Raw genomic sequence first — 19,093 nt, forward strand, 5'->3', positions numbered from 1 at the left:
AATGATCCTCATCCCTCACTGCTAGGAGTTTGCCTGGTTAATCACCATATAGCCATTTGAATCCCCCTTACTTTTTACAGACTCTGCCATGTACAGGACCACTGAGGTTAATCTTCCCCCATGACCTCAGTCTTATTCCCCCTCTTAGAGCTCACTGTAAGCCAAGGTGAAGTTCTCAGTGCTGAGTAATACCGCAGTGTGAGACTGGTATTCAATGGCCACCCTCACTTATTTGCTTACCTATGGCTGTATCACCATTGGGCAGGGGAGTCGTCTCACATAATGTAACTATCACTTCTATTGTTAGCGAGTAGGACAGTTCACATAAGCACCTGCCATCAGTTTCCTGCCTGCCCAAACCCAGTTCCAACAAACATTCCATAGGAACTGTCACTTCGAAAAATCCAGGCCATAGGATTCATTTTTAGAGAATGCAATTTCTTATTCCAAATAACAAAACATCTTAAATGTGCATTAACTCAGAGCTTTCAACTTTAAACTAATGTTACTCTATGGGGTCTAAGCAGGAGAAGGGAAAAGAGTGCACTGCTCCTAGAAATTTAATTGCCATTTGGTATTTAACTGGTCCTTGGCAGAGAAAGTCAAGGCACTGGGCCCTAAAAGAAACCCAAATGTTTGATATTATGTTTGATATTATGCTATTATAAGTCACTTTGCATCAAAGAAAGAATACGGTGCACCATCTGCATCTTAAGCCAACAAAAGATTCCTTGAGCATGTGACCTTTGCAGCAAATACTTCTTCCCTCCCCTTTAATTTAGCTAAGTGCAAATGTTGTACCCTTACGTCAATGTTAATAGTTTGCTTCAAGTAGCATAATTTGCATTGGCAGAATGCAAGCATCAATGCTTAAATATGTCATTTTTGAAGGCAGGATGCATGTGTGTATTTTTTGTACAGTGTGCTCTATAACTGTGGTCTTGACACACAACACAGGCCAAAATAAATGTAAGCAACTGCAGAGGTGGTAAATCCACAATCAAAATCCAGAATGAACAGTGACAGGTCTAAACACAGAAAATGATGAACACTGTTAAACTAGGAGAGAAAATGGCATAGTGCCGAATTTCACACATTCAGGACGCATAAATACTGTGGTAAGACAGGGCTTATATGATAAAAGTGGAATGAGAATAGCAGTGGGACTGGGTGACTAGTGGCTACTTGAAGGTAGTGACAGAGCAGAATCAGAACTAGTGCAGAGCATCCCAGAACAACAGAACAGTCCAAGAGAGAGCAGGGAAACCAGGTGATCTACCTACTTTTTCTCCATATTATCACATGAATCACTTGGACAGAACTGCCAGCAAGAGAGGAGACAAACATACATCATGAGTGACAAACAACTAGTGATTTTAGGGTTAAAAAATGTCAAGAAAATATGATAAAATGCGTGTTTGTTTGGATGATGCATCCCTGTTGAGAGATGGGCCTTCACACACCAAATGATTGACAATCCACAATCAGCACCATTTACTTTGAATCAACAACTCTACAAGGCACAGACAATTCTTTCCAGACCTCTCAAGCAGACAACAGAAATGAGGTAAAAGCACTCTCCTTCTTATACACACACATATGCACACACATATGCGCGCACACACACACACACACACACACACACACACACACACACACACACACACACACACACACACACACACACACACACACACAACTCACACACGCAATCACAACTCACACACATATACCAAAAGGCAGCCATCTACTGCATTGTTAGTGGGCACTGCAGATATTTCCCTACAGGCTTTTTCCTCCATTAAAACTTGCTGACATCTTTGTCACCTGCCACCTCCCTCCACCTGGCCCCACCCCTCAGCTCTGCAGCCACCCCTACGCACTGCCTTTACACCTCTCTCCACACACAGCCTGCCAGCTGGGCTAAGGCATTAAGGCTATTGCCAAGATGTTTCCCTTTACACCTCTAAGGCGCAGATATCTGTGCTTATCCGTCTGCCTGAATTCCATCAGCCCAAAGCCTTTCAGTCAGCATGCCACAGCTCCTGTCCTGGACCCAGAGTGCACCTTCGTCCACTTCAAACACTAGTTCACACTCCAGCTACGGAAAACACGATATATCAAAAGTTAGGTTTGCACATGGAATGTATACACCTAGAAGGTTCCAAATTTTATTGTTGTTTTTGTTTAAAAAAAAATTTAAATAAGTGCATAGCTACCTTTACAATATGAGAGAAAAAAGGTACAGGACCATGCACACAGTCCAGAAACACTGATGCAGACAACGATGTAAAAGGCCCAAGTTTTGCAAGGCTTGGCACCGAACTGTAGGAGACTTCAGGTGCTTGGGTGAACTGATAAGCATTTGACATTCATCAAGCACACAAGGTTATACTTGGGAGCCACAGTTTCCATCATCACTGAGAGGTGCAAATGGCAACAGTATTGAAACAAGCATTGGTTAATTAGGCTGAGATTAAGAAAGTGCAAGCATTGTTTTTAATGTTTCTCATTAATTCCATTGCCTCCAGAATTCGCCAAAACAACAGCGAGTCAGGCTGAGGCCTTCAGTTCATTAATGCAGAGAGAAGAGCCCTGGCATAAAGAACACTCATGACAAATGGATAACAGTATAAGAGAATAATAGAAAGACTTTGGAGAAGGGTAGAGAAGTCAGTTGTGCATTTGTTCAATTGCAGTGGTGCAGTGAGCGGAACTCAAGTGTGAAAGGGAACATATACACAGGACTAAGCATCGTGTCACTTAATTACTCTCAGAGGAGTGTGAGTATGTGTGTGTCTGTGTGCCTGTGTTTTTGGTCTGGAGTACTTACAATTACCGGGTGCGTTGATCTACCATATGCATCCTCAATGAGACACCATCAAGACCACCAAAAAAGGCTTTCTGATTGCATTCTAGCCATCCATGCATGACTAATGGTTAAAAGAATCCATCCCTCTGGAGCTTGGAAGCTTCGTCTTTACTCCCACATCTCCCCATCACAGTTAATGATGGATAACTTCCACCCCAATGGACTATTGCGGATGCTTCTGGCTCCTGTGATACTGCCATAATAAGTCTAATCATCAGGCATTTGGTGAGGCTAGGAAAAAATAAGGTTCACCAAGTGTGAGGGGTGTGACGTAAGCAGAGTAAAGGGAAAGGATTAACCCTATGCAGATTTTTTATCACAGGGTGCTGAACCTGCCTTGGACTTGACTATGCACTGATGTGTTTGGTGAGACTTGAGGTGTTAAATAACCAGCGTTTCTGCACACTGATCGATTTTTGATCCATAAACGCATCACCCAGGCAGTTAATGCCATGAAAAACGAAATCAAATCATAAAAACCCAGGACAGAACTCTACACATGACCAAACATAAATTAGTCCCATTTAATGCAGAGACTATTGATTCCCTACACAGGGCCATCAGAGGCATTCTGGTGTTATGACAGCATTAGGGCAGGATGGCTGATCTCAAGTAAGGCAGACACTGTGTCATCCATCTCTGTAGGATGAGTCTCTGGTTTTCTGGCACTCCGCCCAACAGATTTAAATGCTACAGTGGACACTGACTCATGCCAGACTGGACAAATTTCACTGCTAAGAAGTCATCCGTGTTTCTTTTCTGACCCTTCCGCTCTCACAAAGGCTGACCAGAAATGTACCGGAAAGTCAGAAAGTTTCAGTCAGCCTGACTCTATAGATTAAAGGAAAGAACAATGATGCCACTCTGTTTTGCTCAGAAGCTTTCAGCACTCTCAGATATATCACTCTAGTTTTTCTTTGCCTCTGAGTGAACTCACCTTTTAAGAGTTCTGCTAAAAGGAAAAAGTCCAAGAATGTTGAATAGAAAATGGACTGAACTACAGTAAGCCATACCCCTCCCAGCCATTAGATTTATTCAAGTACTCAAGTGTGAGTGGATTGGACATCAAAGGTTCCCAGAGAAAAGGCAGAAAACGCACCCCATATCCTCCTTTAGAACGTAATGCAGGAAAAGCCCTAACAGCCATCCCATCTTGGTCCACTTGGTGTTTATTTCTCAACCTTTCTGCTCGCTCCAACAGGAAATCTATCCCCATGTGTATCCACCTGGACTCCATTATCAGATGCTAAACAACCAGAGTGCCTTCAGTGTTTCAACAACCACTTGACATGGATATACCCAGACTGGTCGGTCAGAAGTGCATGCTCCTATTGTGAAGCATAGTGTGCAAAGGGACAGGCATGTACTTAGACATGAACACAGGTCAGTGGAGATCTGTTCCAAGCAAACACCTCAGTGTCAAATCCCTGCAGACCCACTGAACTATTTCCATACATTCAACCATTCCTCTACTAGCCATTCCCTCACCCACTCTCTTCTTCAGTAGCACTTGAATAAGGTAGGTGGGTGTCAGGGCCTTGCAGCATGGCCAGCACCCCAATCGCCTGTACAGGGTTGAAAACCAGCCAGATTATCCATTGGGAGAAGACACAGAGGCAGATAAGATAAATTAATAACAAAATCAGTGTGATTAATGAGCTTTTGTTTCTGTTTTAAAAACGAGCATGTTGGAGGCATTTAAAGGAAGGAAGATTACTGCAGGAGGAGCAGAGGTGATTGCTCTAGGGCTGTCTGGAATGGGGCCCACTATGTCCTGGTCCTGGCCTCATCTGAGCACTCCACTCAAAGAGAGCCCACACACAACCCACAGACTTACTATTTATAGTATGCCTCTGGAAAACAAACAAACAAACAAACACACAGACACACACACACGCTCGCACACATATGCATGCATGCACACATACGCACACACACACGCGCACACACACACACGTGCGCACACACACGCACACATGCACACACACACACGTGCGCATGCACACACACGTGCGCATGCACACATATGCATACAAGCACACATACGCGTGAGCATACGCACACACACACACACACACACACACACACACACATGCACACACACACGCACGCACGCTTGCACACATATGCATGCAAGCACACATATGCACACACACACACACACACACACGTGCGCACACGCACGCACGCATGCACGCACACATACGCGCGCACACACACACACACACACACACACACACACACACATATGCTTCAGTGCCTTGTTTTGTCTCCTTTATTCGACAGGAATGCTCGTCCAGTGCTGCGCATTTCTCCTGTGCTTAAGAAGACATGCCAAGTGTTGCTACTGCCCTGCTGTTTTCAGCACCTTAGGTTGTTCTCTTCAGGTTTAGTTTTAGTTAGTTCTTCACTGTTTGCTTGCTGGTTTCTCAATTATGGAGAATAAAGAAGTTCCCTTCCCACATTCACATCTTTCCCTCTCTTCTTCTTCATGATGTCACACCAGCTTCTTCATTAGAGGGCAAGCCTTAATAACCCTTATGTTGTTGTTACTCTTGACTCTGTGAAAGTGAACGGGATGATTCACAGAATTAACACTGACCTTAATTTGCTCCCAATTTCCCAGCTTTCCACAGACTTGCTTACCCAGGATCTATTGTCCTTGATTTCATTATAAAATTTAGCTAATTTAATTTTTTTTTTTTTCAGTCAGAGCTACAAAGCTTGCTAAAAAGCCTGCCAAAATCTTTGTCTGTAGTGAAAATCACTATGCTATCTTAGTAGTACCATAAAGTGCTGGGAAAGCAAAGGATGGGCATTAAGTGTATGAACCCAAAGCACATTACTCAATCAAGTGATTATTCCAAACTTAGTGGATAGATAGAACCTAGTGGTGGCAGGCCATACTTTTGACGGTAATGAAGCCATTGTAGTTGGAGGAATGAGTGACAAGCAGGGGCAGAGAGGTTTGCAATGGAGAGCAAAACAGCACACAATGAGATCATTTTTCATGCAAATCATTTAATTATTTAAGGAGAGAATTTAAAACAAACAAACAAAAGCAGAATATCACTAGAGGGTTTGAATGCACATACTCACTCACACACAAACACACGTGCGTGCGCACACACACACACACACAAACACACACACACACACAGGCACACACACACACACACACACACACACACACACACACACATACTCACGCACACACATGCACAAGCTCAGAAAGCAGTCACTCATGTGTTTTTCACTGGTGTGCCTGCAGCAGAATGTATCAAAGTTAACACGCATTCACTAGAGTGAGCAATATCGCTGTACTCTAGTCGACTGGGGCTCCTAGCATGGATTGGGAGACTAAAGCAGGCCTGCTCATATTAGCTCCTGCCTGATGGCCTCTTCTCTGGCACACATGATAGCTTTGGAGTATGACCTTGTTCCTGAGCCTCCACCTAGGCCCACATGCTACCCAGACAGACCTCCGTCCTACATTAGGTACCAATCGCCTGGAGTCTGTGCTTCTATTTTGTATTTATTTGTTTTTATTTACTGAGCTGGCTGGCTGCTTGTCAGGCTGTTATCCTGAGCTGCCCACTGAGCCTGGGATGCTGAAGACGGGCCGAGCAGGTCACTGATGAGCAGTGATACCATGCACATCTATTCCATTTTGTCTCCCAATGCATAAGGCCCTGCTAATCCCTTCTTTAATTTTCCAATCTCCTGATTACCTAATCACCAAATCTGATTGAAAACGTGGCAGGAATGTGTGGAGCATGGTGTCCTGATCCATATCTGCTGCTCCACATCCAAAATGTGCAGAGGAAGAAGGAAGGAGAAGGAACCAAATGGCCAAAACCGGTCACAGAGATAAGGTGAATATGATAGAGGTGGTGTGTCTTACTCCTCTCCCTCCCCCTCAGTCTCTCTCATGTACTCCTGACCCCTGTCATATGGGGGAGTAGTCTGAGGCTTCCTCTACTGATTGGACTAAGATGAATTGGTCTGCAAGCCAATCAATATCAGCCTGACATCTCTATAGTGTGGTGGAGAAAGGCCAGCAAACTTTTCCTCTAAACCCACAGTCTGTTACAGCCTGCAGTCACACCACACACAAGTACTTGCACATGCAAACATACACAGACACACAGACACACAGACACACAGACACACACACACACACACACACACACACACACACACACACACACACACACACACTACGTATAGCAGATATATAGCAGAGACCCTAAACGCTATTTTGTATTATACAATGTCACATTTTGACTTATGGAACTTTATTAATGTATTTGAGAGGAATTTGTGTGTATCAAATAAATGCATGTCTGTGCATGACCGCCACAGTTCAGAAAGGGTTCACTATAAATACAATCAGGGCAAATAAGTGTTATGAACAGTTGGAGAAGAAGAATTATTCAACAGCCTTCTCTAGAAATACTGCATATAGAAATGAGACTAAAAAGGCCTTAACCTGTATTCTTCTTTCTCGCTCTCCCTCTCGCATGCTCGCTTGCTCTCTCTCTCTCTCTCTCTCTCTCTCTCTCTCTCGCTCTCTCTCACTCACACACACACACACACACACAAACACACACACACACACACACACACACACACACACACACACAGACAGAGACCCACTGTTTTATTTCTGGGACTGTCTGAGAGACAAAAAGGAGACTCAGAGTTGTTTCTTGCTGTCTCTTGTGCTCTAACTCCCAAACTATCCCGTGCATAACCTCTCCTATGAGAGATATTTGATAATCCCACTACGCCAAGTAAAATGTCATTTTACATTTTAGTGCATTTTCTATGAGACTGCATGTACCTATATTCCTAGGTCTCCTGCATTTTTTTCATGTAAATTAAGATTTATTTTATGTCCAAGTGCATGAATTTTCAGTGCATGTATATTCAAGCCAAGTGGATGTATTATGTATCTGCTTTCAGTAAATGCTTTCTCCACATATTCACGTATTCACTGATGCATACAGCCAGATTGACGGCAGTGCATTTGTGCTGTCCTAGGAGGAGTCAGGCATTTTAACAACAGTCACTGTGGCTGTGCAAAGCTGACTTGGAGCAAAACTCTGCTCTCTATGCAAGGACGTTACTGCAAGACTGAGAGAACACAGTGACAAAGAGACATGGAGGGATATGGCAGTTACAAGAGAGTGGCAGAGACAGAGAAAGTGGACAATGTGAGGCTCAACAACAACAACAAAAAAACAATCTATAATAACCCCAATTCCACAACATAAATGCAGCAATCCACTGCTGAAGGGTTTTTTGGTGTGTGACATGATCTTGTGCAGTCATGGTGAATCTGGAAATCCCCCTCCTTTAGCACAGGCTCAGCACTCAGTTCGATCATTAAGTTCTGATAGGATGTAGTGGTGATCTGCTGGCTCATCATTTTAGATGACTGTTATGCAAGAGCAATGTTTTAATTGGGACATTCTTTATGACAAGAAATGAACGAGGGCTTCATCCTCTTACCCTACTGGCTCTAACACACACACACAGAGAATGTGAGGATCTGCTTGCTCCAGGAGTTTTTCTGTCTGTGCCGGTGTCTGAATCTCTACGAGCAAAATAACCCCCACGATAAGACAGTCCATAGGATGCAAGATGTCTCCAAATCAAATTATGCAAATAGCATATTCATCTGCCTAGGATGAAAATGAATTAATCATTGTAATATGTGTGCACATGTGTGTGTGCATGAGTGTGTGTGTGTGTGTCTGGGAGAAACGACAAACTGATCATATCCAACAGGTTCTTTCTTGCCTCCCTTCCTTTGCAAAACATGTACCCAACATGAAAATTAATTCAGGGATTAAAATACAGCGTTTAGAAAGCAATAAGGGTCAGGATATGTGTTTTAGCAAAAATCTAATCAAGCGTTTATGAACACAATAAATAACAATCAGAACAAATTCCATTTCACACATTTGAGAAAGATCCCCAAATAATTTGGCTTTTAAAAAAACATTTGATTTATATTTGGAGTGTGAAGTTTGCCCATTATGTTGTATCATTATGGCACTATTTCTAATTTTCACTGTGTTATATAATATAGAGACAGTTCAAACACAGTACTGAAAAATCTCCATTATTCACTTTCAGAGAAATATTATTCTTAAATACAAGCATACTAATGCCCCACACTTTGTATAATTTACCTTAACATCCTTAAAGCATCATACAATTTTTCTTTACACACCCATTTCTCTTTTGTGCTTTAAACAGGCTTTCAGACATTCCAACATTTTGTTTAGGCAAGCACAATTTCTTTTTGTAAAGTACACACTATGTTGAGGGGGGGATTCCGCAATGGAATCAGCCACACTACAAACCCAATTACCAAATAAATCAAGATGAATTTCTGAAACAACATAAAACCAGATGTTTCACCATATCTGATTAACGAGCTAAAACGGTGAGCTAGGTTACCTCTAGGGTTAGCCCTGTAGGGAGGATAAGCAGCTCCTTCTGTTTCTCACTTCTGTCACGGCTATGCTTAAGCAATGCCTGTGAAACGCATCGCGGGCTAATGACCCTCTCTGAGCTACACCTGGTGCCGTCCAGCCCTTGAAACACAGCACCGGCTAACGACCCGCTACAAACTGAACTGGGGCCCACCCGGCCCTTGCAAAAAATGAGATCAGTGCTTAGTAATCTGAAGTAACGCATGAGCAAAGTCGAGGGTCAGTGATATAATCCATTACCTTTAATCTCTCCATCCGGTGTCCTCCGCGGTTGTACCGCAGGATGAAACCCATGCAGCAGCAAACATGCTTAGACAGACAACTCACTTTAAGCAGGCCTTCATAACCACGGCGGAGCTCAGTGCCGGCCTGTTGCGGGGCGAGCCCTTAAATGGACCGCAGGGGCCAATCTAGAGCGTGCAGGGCCAGAATCAATGGCTTTCCAGCTCACCTTCACACCATGTGGCCTTACTGATATTTATGGCTGCCTGGTCCACAAATCCCACTTTGTTCTCAGACACAAATGGCCAGTTGTGACCATTTTGCTATGCAGTCAAAAGAACATGTAATCATTCTAGAGGACACAGACAAAAAATAAAAAACAAAAAAATAGTGATTCAGCCCATAATGTGGTCTGGCCAGGGGTGTCCTGCGATGTGTGAGACAAGATGATGCAGTGTGAGGGAGGCCTGATAGAAAGTGGGTTTCCTCAACCACTCCTGTGCTCCTCAGCTAGGCAGGTCACACGCATCCCTAGCAACAATGGCAACAGCACACCACTCCGGCACACCTATCTGCAGCACTCAGTGACCAACTAAGCAAAGTTCTTCTGCACAGTTTTGATTGATTGCATGGCGTGAATAGAGATGGTAAGCTATGGAAAGCTTAGATAAAAGCTGACATGTGCAGAGAGACGCTGAAGGGCATCTCAGGGTGAATAAAGAGACAGCTATTGATTTCCCACTGTACTGAATGAGAAGGCAAAATATAGTTTCAGACTTAATATGCTGCTTCAGCAGGCGGTGAAAGGGGTGAGGAGGCTGGGAGTGATCACTGAGGCGATGCATTGCCTATTGTTACCGTAGCAACACTGTTGACAAGGTCTGATTAAGCACCCACAATGCAACACAACCAAAAATAGCATCGTTGGTTGGAAATTCCTACACATCTACATAAAACCCACGGCAGAGTATGGCCTTTATCAGGTTACATGTATGTGTAACACCAACACCTCCATATCATATGGTGCATTTTCATGAATTCACAGAGTGGGAGTTTACAGAAGATCTCCAATCCGTGTGAGGACATGGCGAGTGGTGAACGCTGATCAGCGCACAGTCTCTGGACTGTAATTGAGAGGGAGATGTCAGAGGAGCAGGGTTGCAGCTCAGAACTAGCATCAGACAAAATGGCTTGCATTACAACAGATCTAAATCAGAGGCTTTATGTCATTCCTCTCAGCCTCAATCAACCTGACAACCCCTGCACCCACCCAACCTCCCCAGTCCACAGGCTGTCATGTCCCTGCCATGTCTCTCTGAAAAGCCACTACAGCCAAAGTCTGACATAGCCATTTCAAAGTGAAGTACACTGTAAGACAAAAATAGTAAATCCAGGTAAAATGCAGGTAAATGTGACAGTATTACTATAGTGAACAGTTAAAAACTAGATTAATAGACACTCTATAAAGAGTGAGTGAGAGATGATACTGACATGACACCTTTTTCCTTGGAAAGCATATTCTTGCTTCTTCAAATGATATGCAGAGAGAACATGCAGAAAGGAAGGTAAACAAGAAGGGGTGTGAAATGAGAAAGTGGAGTGACGGCACCAAGCTCTTCCACCATAGGAAAACGCTGGCCTGCTTCTTATTCCTGATGCAATTATCTGTGACATCTATCTGAACCGTGGAGGAGCCAGCATCTGCAACACTTCCTGTGGATTTCCATATATCACGTGACTGCAGCCAGTGCCTGTCTTAGATGAGCTTAGTCTCCATTCTGCAAATGGTGTGGCAGGACAGGGCTAGAACAGGAATCTGCCAGTGAATGACTTTGGAATAGCACATTTTCATCCCATAATTACAGAATACACATCTGGATATTTTACAGGATATCAGTAAAACAAGCCAGAGTGTGGAATCTCTGGAAGGGCTGAGGTAAGGGATTAGAGTATTGAAGAGAGAAAGAAATAGAAAGAGAAACAGAGAGGGAGAGGGGGAGATACATTGATTGAGAGGGAGATGAAGAGAGAGAGAAGAGAAGAGGGAGAAACAGAATGAGAGAAAGAAAGCTTGAGAGAGGGAGATATAGAGATTGAGAGAGAGGGAAAGAGAGAGATAGGTTGAGAGGGATGGTGAGAGAGAGAAACAGAGGGGAGGCTTTCTCAACCACCAAGTACAACGTGGCAGGATTGTTGAGCCATCAACATGATTTCTAAAAACCAAAAATTGATATTTAAAGACACACTCCACCTCTCCTCCCCACCAATGGGTCAGAGAGGAAATTCTACCCAAAAATGCAGACATGATTTACAGTGCATATTAACTTATGCTGGCTATCTCTCACCTTTTCTGTGTGGTGTGTGGGTGTATTTGTGTGGGTGTGTGCGTACATTCCCAAATGCAAAATCCATAGGAGGAATAAGCAACTAAAACCTTCTTCCCCATTCTCACCCTTTAAACATGAATGCCAAGCAGTGGAAAGGGCAGATGACAAATCCTCTTCTAGCCATGTGAATCCACACTCTAGTCTAGAGAAAGGGAAGGTGAAGGTGAGTGGCCAATTGCCTAGGCCTATGCTGCTGTCATCCAGAAGTGGAACACAACATGTGTCACAGATATGGCGGTCTCTGGCACAGGCAGCCTCGCTGAAAAGGGGGCCCTGGGATCAGCAAAGGGGGCCCTGGGACCAGCACTGGGTAGCAGAGAAAGAGCAATGATCATGCTGAGGTTCAGAACAGCACAGTTTGGTATGGAAAAACAAGGGCAGACCAAAAACAGGAAGAGAAAGAACAGAAAGTTGTTCACAGCAACTAGTAACAGTGCCAGAGGAGAGGTGCATGGATCATGAGGAGCAGAGAGGTGAATGGATCGCAAGGAGCAGAAAGGTGTGGATTCATTTACATTTACATTTTTGACATTTAGCAGATGCTCCTATCCAGAGCGACTTGCAAAATTGCTTTGTCATCTCCTCATAGAATATATCCTAGCAAGTAGAGTAGAATTCAGGCAGCATCTCCTCCATGAACAAATGCACCATCAGTGCCATGGATAGGTTCTGCTTCAAGTCTCTACTGCACATGACATACATGCATGTTTGAGCACTTATATGGTTAATACCAAAAACTGCAAGTTTTGCAAGTGTATGCAATATGTGGTGTACAGACACACCCACACACACACACATAAACAAACAAACAAACAAAAATTATGTAATTTTTCCACATGGAACCATTGCTCAAACAAGGATTTTCTTTAAACACCCATTACTCTCTCAGGTGGAAAGTAACAGGTAATCAATAGATGCTGTTCACTGCACTTCAGTCAGACCTCAGCAGGTACAAAGAGAGGGGTGAAGAGAGATATTAAGATAGAGAGAGAGAGAACAGAGGAAATGGAAGAAGGGAATGACAAATATTACGTAGTATTACATTGTTTTGAAAAGTAAAGTCTAACTGCTGGAGAAGAGGAGAAATGGTGGGTTTGCTTGTGACAGTCTATGTGTACATTCAGTGCAGTGGAGTCCAGGAGCACTCTCAGCTGCTATCTTCCCTTTACCCTTTTGCCATAATATGAACTGAGGGGCAGGCTAGCATGAGTATAGTTTGTCTTGGATCAGAAATATAAAAGAAAATAAACTAAGTGGCTTAAGTTTTTTTTTTTTTTTTTTTTTTTTCAATCAATCGTGAGCAATTCAGTCTCAGCACAGGTAAAGAAATGTGACCAAAATGTCAGAATAAAATGTCAGAATAAAATCTTCTGAAGCTCATATTACGCTTCGGTATTATATTAAAGAAACCTCATCTGCAGCCTCTAGTCAAAGCCATTCTATTTTCTTTGACATTTAAACACTTCTCAGAGTGAATTTATGAAACGAAGGTGCCATCACCGTGCACGCACGGTCATGCGATTAGGAGCAATCATTTTTACAATTATGTCCTCTACAAATATCTCCTTTGACAATAGCCTTTGCTCAAAGATTCCAAAATATGACAAGGATTATTCCTCCTGCTCATTAACCCGGAGCAGAAAGAGCCCCACCTGTCTCTCTTTGTTCTTTACTCTCCATACTCATTCTGTCCTCTTGCATTTGACTGTATGATTTACATGTGTCATTCCTGTGACAACTCTAGTGTTCATCAGAAGCGTATATGCAGTTTAACTCTTTACAGTCCACTCCTGATTCACTATGCAGCAAAGCACAACTACCTAATTTTTAGGATATCTGAGGCTGGTAGTTCAGCACTGGTGAGTCTCTCAAATGCTGCACTCACTCATATGTTAATACTACTGCTGTGTGGGTGATTCCAGCATCCAGCATTCCAGTGAAGTGTCATTAGGAAATGCTCTGCAAGGGGGTGGGGGTTACTCTCTCTGGTGATTCCTGCCCAATTCAGCTGCTGTACTCAGTGGATGCGGGCAGCTCCACCAGCAGCCTGGGGTGTTCACTCACTCTGCTGTTGCATACCAACACAGCGCACACCTCTCAAAGACTCGCACTTAGGAAAGCAGAAGAGGGAAAATGAAGGACCTGCATTTCTCTGGAACACACACTTATGGGACTCGCTCAGCAATCCAAGCACACTCGCTTCTCCTACTCTCACAGCATGGACCAGCTCAGAAGCAGCTACGACAGCTCTGCCCTCACCCCCTTAAACCTTCAAGTCCAAATCAAATTGACTGACAGTGTGGACAGCTCGGAGCCTGACTGCTTGAGCATGGGGTAAACATCTGCATATCTGATGCCTTCACTCCCCTCATCTCTACTTTCAGCCCAAGCAATAACAACAGCCAGGCAAAATTGATTTCAGCACAGCCAGTCCCATTTCAAACGGAAACCTGCCTAGCCGAGTTGAAGAATGGCCACATCTTGCCATCTCCATCCAGTTCATGCAAACTGTCCTGCAGCCAAGCCTGTCCCGGCTATGTAGAACTGACACTGCATCCCTGCAGAAGATACTCCTTCTATATGTTGGTGTATTTTGCAAATTCATAGGTTAATTGTCCATGAAAGTGTGAGAGCTGTTGTTGGGCAGTCACTGCTGGCTTTATATATTTTCCCTGCGGTGTCCATAGTGCTCCAAGGTCGAATGACATTGGCTCCGTCACTCCCCCTCGCTCCTTCTCGCCGTCTGCTGGCTCTCCTCTCTCTGCTAATTGCCTGCTTAATTAAAGGCCCCGCCATGAAGCCGTGTTTGGTGGCAGGGAGGAGACTGGAGGCCTGATGGAAAGGAAACAAGGGGGCCAGGCGGGCGCATGGATCTTCCAACAAGGAGCCTTCAAATTCGACCCAGTGTGGGCTTGTCTGTTGTATGAGTGTGAATGGAGCACATCAGTAAATGGAAAATAAGAGTTAAAAATGGCCAACATCCCTCTGGCTAGAGTTTGCAGGTAAAGATGAGGCAAACAGAAAAAAGAGAGAGAGGGAGAGATAAGGAGAGAGAGAGAAAGAGAGAGAGAGAGGCATGTTCGATTGTATGGTAGGGTGTCGTCAACATCCTGTAGAACTGCCTCTCTTTTTGGGTTCTAGCCATGAAAAATGTATTTATCTTCTCCCTCTTCATCACCCTTTCTCTTGCCATCATCCCAAAAACAAACCATGTTCAGAGATGTAATAACAAAGGGGATGAATGAGCTGTGTCCAGCCATCACACTCTACTGAATACCAGGCATCAGTTCAGCTCTGACCATCACCCCTTTATCCTGGGGTTTCTTTTAATTAAATGGATGACTAATGCCAGAGACCCAAGGCCACTTTCTGAACTAATCACAGCCCCATCTAAAGTGTACTTGACAGTGGGGAACAGTAGCCACTTGGAGTTTTCAGCCTCTTAATATGTGTGCAGCTGCTTAGAAGCTGAGAATGCATAGGGGTTGGGGGTGGGATGGAAAGAGACACTGAACCATTTCAAGCCATTTCCTGAAGTACCCAACCTCAAGACTGAGGCAGAAGCTTCATTTCCTCTTTACGTGCTGGCAAGCCAGAGTGTAATGGAGGCTGAGACGCTGAGTCATGCTGGGAAGCTGTGCACCATGAACGGCGTCTGAGGAGGCCTGGTTCCACTCAGCTGGGAGTCCTCATGGAGCCAAGGCCTACCTGACTGGAAGTGCCAACTTAAAGAATTCTATCTCCTGCTCGTTCTCTCTCTCTCTCTCTCTCTCTCTCTCTCGCTCAGTCTATGTCTCTCTGCTCATTACAGAGCTGCCCACCATGACAGCACTACAATCTGAAGTCATCTACTAATCAGTCCTGCCTGCCTGACACCATCCCCCAATCCCTCACCTCTCATGTGCATGTCTCATGTCTGCATTCATAGCCCTCAGCATGTTAAGTGAGTCTATTTATCATAAATGCTAAAAACGCATTATAACAATGCAGGAAAATACACTTTTGTAGCAACGTTGCAAGCACTTAATCTCAAAAAAGTGGGACAGGGAGTGCATGGTAAAGAGAATGCAGAGAACTTTAGATGGGGACTCACCACTGGGAGGAGCCATCTGTGCCGCTGACCTCCAGGACGTCATAGTCCTCCTCTAGCTGGAAGTCGGTGAAGACCAGGGCGATGGTGTCTCCTGGCTCAGCCAGCACAGTCCACGTACAGTCAGCATTATTGTCATACTCCTGGGGGTAGTTGGGGCTGGTAATGACACCGCTCTGACCCCGGAGGGTGCCGCCACAGCCGTCGTCCGCTGCAAAAACAAGCAAACACACACACACACACATACACACACACAGGCATACAGGCAAACATCACAAGAGCGATTAATCCACAAACATGTTTCACAGAAATACACATTTGCTTGATTAGCCATGTACTGTACTGTATGAAAACTCCAGTGGACGTACTGGATTAGAATGAGGAACTGATACACATGGTCCTGATAGGGGCTCAAGGAAACACAATGGGGTTGATGCAACCCATTGCAACATAGGGTTAATTAACTGAGATTAATTCCTATTTCTGTTAGTTTGTGCTCCCAAAAATGTGTCCCCCTCCTAAATATTGTTTGAAGGAGACAATTAAACACCACAACTGATGCTCATGGACTGCTATAATAATTAAGCCCCTTGGCTCTCTTCACTTCCTCCAATGAATGAAATCTCTCTCGCTATCTCTGCCTCTTGCTCTAACTCTATAGCTCTATGTAACTCTCTCCCTCTCTAATTCTCTCTATCTCTCTTTACTTCTCTTTAACTCTCTCTCACTCTCTCCTCTGTGTGTGTGTGTGTGTGTGTGTGTGTGTGTGTGTGTGTGTGTGTGTGTGTGTGTGTGTGTGTGTGTGTGTGTGTGTGTGTGTCTGACAGCTAGTCTGTGAGCTGACAAAAATGAGACAGACTGTTTGGGTTGGTAGGCAGAGCTGCAGTGTAATCCTCCTTCCCACCCTCCCTCTCTCTTTCCCTTTCTCCCTCCCTCCCTCCCTCCCTTCTTCCTCTCCAGAGAAAATAGAATGGATCAGAACTTTCTGACAGGGAGAAAAGTTGCTCCTGGGTGTCTGACCTCTTTTTGAGAAGTACAATCTCTCATTCACTTACATTCCCTGGAACTGTCTCTCCACCTGAATCGTGCAAGTATCAAAGTACAGGTGAGTCCAGATACATGCTATCGTCCAGCTGAGGTCATTAGCTTGAAGGTGTGTAAGTGGGGTACCAAAAGTCCTGAAAACATGGAGCAGGCTCTGTAGCAGGGACCGGGAGCTATGTGGTGTGTGTGAGATGTGTGTGTGTGAGGTGTGTGTGAGACTTATGGACAGAGATGGACTAGAGAGGACCAAAGCCCACACAGAGCCATGCCATTAGGCTGGTGTTAGGTTGCTCCCAGTCGGAGGCTTGTGGAAGGACCACACAGGCAGAGGGATGAAGTCACTCTAGCAGTCATGCAGCAGCATCCTCACTTCCTGTCTGCTGTGGTGTGATCAGAAACACACCCACACATGGGAACAAAATGTGGCCAGGCATCACACACATATCATGCATTGGTATTGTTCACACAAACCCTCTACAACAAAGGACCTCAGCAGAATGTCAAGAATAATAACAGCCTGCACAACCCCAGTGTCCTGGGTTTGATTCCTGACAGGGCAATTGCCTGTCTGCCTGTCTGGACTTTGCACATCACTCTCCCTGTGCCTGTGCAGGTTTTCCCTTTCAATGGTGTGCACGTTAGGTGAAACGGCATCTCTAAATTTGTCCTTCTGTTGTTGAATGTGTGAGTGTGTGTGTGTGTGTGTGTGTGTGTGTGTGTGTGTGTGTGTGTGTGTGTGTGTGTGTGTATTTGTGCCCTGTGACTGACTGGCACCCTGTCTGGGTTGGTTCCTGCCTTTCATCCTGTGCTGCTGAGGTAGGCTTCAGCCCTGTGTTTAAGCCCTGAATTGGATTAAGTGGTTTAGAAGATGAATGAGTGAATTTGAGTCTGAATGAGCATTTACTGAAGTAAAAAAATGAATGGGTTAATAAATAATTGCAATCAGTACTAACTACTTTAGGCATGCCTCTGCAAAGAGAGAAGACTGCGTGCTTGTGCGTGCGTGTGTGTGTGTGTGTGTGTGTGTGTGTGTGTGTGTGTGTGTGTGTGTGTGTGTGTGTGTGTGTGTGTGTGTGTGTGTGTGTGTGTGCGTGCATAGGTGAGGGCTCTCGCTCTTCTCCTTGGGACGCTGCGGTCCTCTCTTGAATGTGGGCATGGAACTCATTTGCAATGGCTTGCTAGGTACCTGATTCTTTGTCAGGGACTCCATGTGTGTGCTCCATGAGGAGGCATGACACACTTGTGAGCTCCAGACAGAGAACGGGCCCAATGGGAAAGAGGCTGGGTGGACGACTGGCCATTTTGAGCCAAGCACTCTCTCGAGCATCAAGAAACATTCACGGATCATGGACTACTGCTCCTATTCGTTTCACTGAAACCTTGTTCTAACTGATGCAGTACTTGAATCAATTCTCTGTGAAAATGCAGAATTTTAGGCAGCCATTAGAATTCATCAGGCTTAATTAGATAGCCTAAGCAAAAGCAGAAATAACTATCACTGTCCCATGCATTCAGAGATGCCTCAATATGTGTAATTAAAGTACTGCTTCCAGTTTTATAGCGAAGTAATCGCAATAATTAATTGTAACTGCAATTGCAATTTTATAACTCAGTTCTTTGAGGTCTCAGACTTAACCCTAGGATTTCTGGAATCTTCTTCAATAATCTTTCAATCTGTCTGCTAATGATGGGATTGCAAAAAGCAATGATATAATCCCTTACAAAAGACTTGGTTTCTTGCCTCCACATAGTGCTATAGCGCCTTCCTCTGGCTCTCTGGGTGTCATGGTAACTTGGTAACCCGCCGGCACCCCTGAATATGATGGTGGGACTCAACTAAAATGCAAGGGGGAGTGGGGGCTGAATTTCCTTGTAAAGAGATCTGGTCTGCTTCTCCAAAGTTAATTTATTTCCTGCCTCCCTCTGGAAAGATCACCATGTGCGCTCTGCTGCAAAGCAAAGCAAAGCA

At 44.4% G+C, this 19,093-nt stretch overlaps 1 protein-coding gene across 3 annotated transcripts in view; it reads right to left on the bottom strand.

The window, feature by feature from the left end:
* Positions 1-19,093, bottom strand: part of csmd2 (CUB and Sushi multiple domains 2) — a 194,523-nt gene that overhangs the window by 117,015 nt on the left and 58,415 nt on the right. For all 3 annotated transcript variants that reach the window (XM_081701997.1, XM_081701988.1, XM_081701977.1), the window contains exon 5: positions 16,084-16,291. In XM_081701997.1, the coding sequence (XP_081558123.1) occupies positions 16,084-16,291 (208 nt within the window). The remainder of the gene's footprint in view (positions 1-16,083; positions 16,292-19,093) is intronic.

This window comes from Electrophorus electricus, chromosome 2 (genome assembly GCF_041902795.1).
Source record: "Electrophorus electricus isolate QZ-2024a chromosome 2, ASM4190279v1, whole genome shotgun sequence".
Taxonomy (NCBI): Eukaryota; Metazoa; Chordata; class Actinopteri; order Gymnotiformes; family Gymnotidae; genus Electrophorus; species Electrophorus electricus.